Source organism: Quercus lobata, chromosome 4, assembly GCF_001633185.2.
Source record: "Quercus lobata isolate SW786 chromosome 4, ValleyOak3.0 Primary Assembly, whole genome shotgun sequence".
NCBI classification, from domain to species: Eukaryota; Viridiplantae; Streptophyta; class Magnoliopsida; order Fagales; family Fagaceae; genus Quercus; species Quercus lobata.
Genome location: NC_044907.1, coordinates 83128403 through 83133668, shown reverse-complemented (window position 1 = coordinate 83133668; position 5266 = coordinate 83128403). Strand labels below are relative to the sequence as shown.

The window sequence follows — 5266 nt, the reverse complement described above, 5'->3', positions numbered from 1 at the left end:
AAATTCCTAACTTGTATAAAGACTTGTTCTTGAGAGGTGTGGTGCAGTTAATTGCCACTTGCTCATGATATTTTATGAACTTGAGTTGAACTTCTCTCTTGGTTATAAAATGATAATTCGTATCAATGTGCTTGTCTCGTTTATGAAAAATTGGATTCCTTGTAAAAGTTAATGCTGGCTTGTTGTTCACAAATATCTTTGTAACTTTGAATCTTGTGGCAAATGCAGCTCCTTTAAACATTTTTTTATGCCAAATCTTATGACAAATGCTAAAAGTGGCAGCAATGTACTCATCTTCACAAGTAGAAACAGTTAAACTTTGTCGCTTTGTATAAGTCTATGTGAATGCTGTATCATAGTTATCTTTAGCATAACCTTCTTGAGAAATGAAATTACATCCTCTCCTAAAAAATACTAGGATTGCTGCATATAAAAAATAAATAATCTATGTACAAACAAACAAACAATCAAGGTGCAGTAGCAGTGTTGTTGAATTGATTGATTTTGACCATGGTGGTGATTTGGATTAGAGGAAATTTTTAATAGGTTACCTCTTCACATTATCTTTCTATGCATTTGGTGGAAGGCGATGTTACAATCGATAGTTGCTTTTTCTACCACAAAGGTAGATTAATTGGCGGCAACAGAGGCGTTGAAGGAAACAATAATATTGTATTTTTTTTTTATGATAGCCAGAGCCTAATATATTGGACTGAATATAAGATGTATCATGAGAGAACCAAAGGCATTGATGTTATACATCACATCATTTGTGAGATTGTATCGCTGGGTACTGCTGTAATAAGAGAGGTTACAAAATCAATCCAACATATATACTATGACTAAGTTGATTCGTTTGCGTTAAGTTCAAGCAGATAGCCTTTAGGGGCTTTGTCAATATATTCTTGTCATGCATGACAAAACAAATACTTTCTTACTCCTATATGAATTTCTTAATGTCCACGGTAAGCAAAAATTGACCTTGCACTTTATATTGAACTTACTTGGTTTTTGCTATTTGATAGCCTCTAGGGGCTTTGTCGATATATTCTTGTCATGCATGATAAAACAAATACTTTCTTACTCCTATATGAATTTCTTAATGACCATAGTAAGCAAAAATTGACCTTGCACTTTTATATATAACTAGCCATGCTCAATTCTTATATATGCTCACTGTGGTGAGAGAGATCTTAGGGGTGTGCATTTTGTGAGAGTGCATTTTTGCCACTATATAAGATAATGTCCTTATTTTCCTAGTGAGCCTTTCTCCAAGACACCGCCTGTGCACAGACCTACGACTAGATCACGTAAATATTTATTATTTTTGTGTGACTATTAATTATTTTTCTATTTTTATTTTGCATAAGCCCATTATAATTGACTATAATAACAAGAAATTGACATCAAAGGTTTAGTGGTTATATTGTGAAGTCTGTACTTAGATTTATTGTTTGTTTGCACTAAATAGGTGGTTATCATTTGTCCTGTGTATTCAATTTCAAAGAATTTGATTAATCGTGTTTGTTTCATAATGCACGTTAGAGGCACATGACAATGCCTTAGTGTTGTCAAATTTTCTAGAAGAAAGGTTCAAAAAGAAAAAAAAGAACAAGATAATGTCTATAATGAAGAAAATTGTACAATTTCACTGCAGCCTAGTTTAAACTTGAAGTTTCAAGAGCATTGTAGCTCAATGACATAACCTACTAATCTTTATTAGGAGAACCGGAGTTTGAATCCTCTTCCCACTGTTGTAAGTATTGAATTATCAAAGATAAACTTCAACCAACAAGATGTTTGAACTAATTACTTAGAAAATATGAAGTAATAATTCTCTACTTAGTGCCCTGATATGAACTACCTCATTGCTATACACAAGGTGTTTTTATTGTTAAAGAAAAGGAAATCTGATGATATTATTCTCACCTTCCATCTATCGTGCATCCATTTCGGAAATGGACAAGCCATTTAGTGAATGGTTATTTGATTCTTTATCAGAAATATTAGCCTCAATTGCTTTCCTTCCAATAGAAAATGCTGGTTTTTTCGGTAAAGGCAACGGCATACTTTCATTTGTCAACAAAAATAGCACATCTGACATAGTAGGTCGATCAATTGCACCATCCTCTACGCATAATAGACTGACATGAATGCATCTCAGCAATTGATATTTGACACATGAATCACTTATTGCCGGATCAACTAGTTCTATCCCTTCACCTTTTTGCCACAAATCCCAAGCCTAAAGAAAAAGGTTATAGTCATTGGAATGTCTAAAATACGCAACAATCAAAATACAGAGTCCATAGTTAAGGTTTTCTTGACATACGTATCCTACTAGATTGAGAGCATCATCAACATGTTCGAAGCTGTTGTTTCTTCTACCACTAACGATCTCAAGCATTAAGACCCCAAAGCTGTAGACATCAGATTTTATTGAAAATACACCCTTCATAGCATACTCAGGAGACATGTAACCACTACACAAGAACACAAAAAGGAAATTTTCATTTCATGAACACAAACTGAAATTTTTTAAAGATAAATGATGAATTTAACGTACTATGTCCCAACAATTCTACTAGTATTTGCTGCCAATTCATTTTGTTCAAATATTCTTGCCAGGCCAAAATCAGAAATCTTTGGGTTCATACTTTCATCAAGGAGAATGTTACTAGCTTTTAAATCCCTATGAATTACTCTTAGCCTTGAATACTTATGGAGGTATATCATTCCTTGAGCAATTCCTTCAATTATCTTGAAACGTTGCTTCCAATCTAGTAGCTTGCTTGTATTATGATCTATCCAATACAAAAAAAATTAAATTCTAATTATTCTAATATATAGATAAATCTTATAAATTCATTAAAGAAATCAATTGAAGTCGTAAGATAAAAGTGGGTGTCGCTCAAACCAAACAGAAAGTAGTCCAAGCTTTTATTGGGCATGTATTCATAGATTAACATCCTTTCCTCTCCATGAATGCAGCAACCTAGAAGCTTAACAAGATTCATGTGTTGGAGTTTAGATATGAGTATCAACTCATTCTTGAACTCATGTATTCCTTGTCTTGAATTTTTAGATAGTCGCTTTACAGCTATTTTTTGTCCTGTTAGCAGTTTCCCCTGATGTGATGATCAAATAAGGCTTTTAGCCAATATTAGATATAGTCTAATTAAAACATCTTTCTTTAGAAATTTATTGGAGCTTACCATATAAACAGATCCAAAGCCGCCTTCTCCAAGCTTGTTTTCTGCTGAGAAGTTATTTGTGGCGGTCGAGATGCATGCATAACTTAAAACACTTAAATCATGCCTTTGTTTCCTATCATTTGGAATGCCAATGACGGTAGATCTCTCTGATGTCACTAAATCAAGTAATTCAATTTCTTTTTTTGTTTCATTCTTCCCTGTATAAATTTACATAAAACATCTTAACTTAATTTGAACAATAATGAAACTGCAAATGTAATTTAACAAACTTCTTGCATATCTGAACTATCTACATTCAAGTGCAACTTTCCTCCACAGTAGATAACACAATATGCATAAGAATATTACAAGTAGAGAAATGGCAATAGGAATCCACTTCTTTGTTCCTACATTTGGTAATAAGTATTTGTGTTAGTAATCCTCAAATTATATAAATAATTTGCTTTTGGTCAAAATTATATATATAAACGGTTAGATTTTATGGAAATATAGAGAAATAGTGCAAACAGAGAATAAAGAGAATAGAAGAATTGTATAGTTTGGCCTAATGACCTACACTCACAGAAGACACCCTTGATGACTATATCTTTACTATAATCTCAATTCTATGTTAGAATGAATCATAAGCAAGACATATAGGGATTAGGGGTTAATGTTAGGTATACATGGGCTTCACAATATTTTGAGCCAATACACAAACCTTTTATCTCTAACATCCTTCTCAAACTCAAGGTGGAAGCTTGATGAAGACAACTTGAGTTTGGAATATAACTCTTGAAGATAAAGATTCCTTAAAGATGACCATGTAGAATGAATGTGAAATTCCTAATTATGAACACAAACAACAATGCCAGATGAAGCCGAAAGACAATAAAAGCCTAAGAAGGTTGCATTAGTGATCAAGGAGGGTCTGCTACTTGAGGTGGCTACACCAAGGGCCTGAGGACCATCTGCAAAGAACAACGTTGTGATGAGGCACAAAAAAGAGTTAATGAATGTAACTGATGTTGAACCCAAGGAGAGGGGTTAATTTTGTGTTTTGGAAGCCTCAAATCAGAAAATGAACCCAAAGTCAGAATCTATAAGAAAAAAGGGTGGGGCACACTCGATTTGAAAATTCAACTCTAGTCAAAGTTAAGATAAGGCCAATGGTCTGGTTTAGATCGACTTAAGTCAACAATCTAAATCTAAAAAAAGTCTATGGGCCAATCTGACGTTGTTGATTCAGTCATATCCAGATTGGTTTAGTAGTCAGGTCAGCAAACTAGTTTAGTTTCGGATCGGATCGAGTTAGACATCCAAGTTAACCCGACCTTTAGAAGGTTGGTTTTATTTTATTTTATTTTTACTAAATACCCTAGAAGGTTACTGATGTGGGACTTGTGACATGCAGTGTGGTAGGACAGGATGAGGCACATGAGGTCATTGTCATTTGTCGAAATCTTTTGAAGGCGCTTGGAGGCTTCAATGAGGCTAATTCTAATAGATTTGAGTAGATTGACATGAGCTCTACCCAACAGTATGTGTGGTGTTACGATCAGACCCCCTTTGATTCTCCCACTTCCCAAGTCTTCACTTTACCATTCTCACTGCCCAATCCCATCCCCCTCTGTTACTCAATAACCCCTAAACACTCAAACCCAACATACCATCACGACCCTCTCATCTCCCCCTCCACCCAACCAGTAGTCAATCTTTCTTTACCAACAAAACCCACCTAGAAAATTACCATATAGCACTAAAAAATTCACCTTTTTGGCTTTTTCCACTTGGACTGACAAAAAAAATAAAAAATAAAAAATAAAACCCAGATGGGGAAAACAGCTAGATCACAAGTAGGGGTGGCAAAATCAACCCAAATCCATTTGTCCACCCAAATCCACCCACTTAAATTACACCCAAACCACCCAATTATTAATTGGGTTAAATAGGTATTAACCCAATTAAACCAAATTAACATTAATGTTTATTGGGTTTTAATTGGGTACCCAATTGACCCAATTATGATCCAACTATCATTTCTACAAATCACCCAACTCTAAAATGCCCAA

General features: G+C 34.3%; 1 protein-coding gene across 2 annotated transcripts; it reads right to left on the bottom strand.

The window, feature by feature from the left end:
- Positions 1-1663: 1663 nt before the first annotated feature.
- LOC115983661 (cysteine-rich receptor-like protein kinase 7) lies at positions 1664-4968 on the bottom strand. Of its 2 annotated transcripts, none has more exons than XM_031106394.1 (5): positions 3916-4968; positions 3509-3601; positions 3216-3412; positions 2333-2483; positions 1664-2245 (listed from the first exon to the last, which is right to left on the bottom strand). In XM_031106394.1, exons 3-5 carry the CDS (start codon positions 3293-3295, stop codon positions 1937-1939), a joined length of 540 nt encoding a protein of 179 aa, XP_030962254.1. In that variant the 5' UTR covers positions 3296-3412; positions 3509-3601; positions 3916-4968; the 3' UTR covers positions 1664-1936. The 2 variants fall into 2 exon arrangements, with proteins under 2 accessions (XP_030962254.1, XP_030962255.1); XM_031106395.1 differs by having other exon boundaries at positions 2333-2420.
- Between the last annotated feature and the right edge of the window lie 298 nt (positions 4969-5266).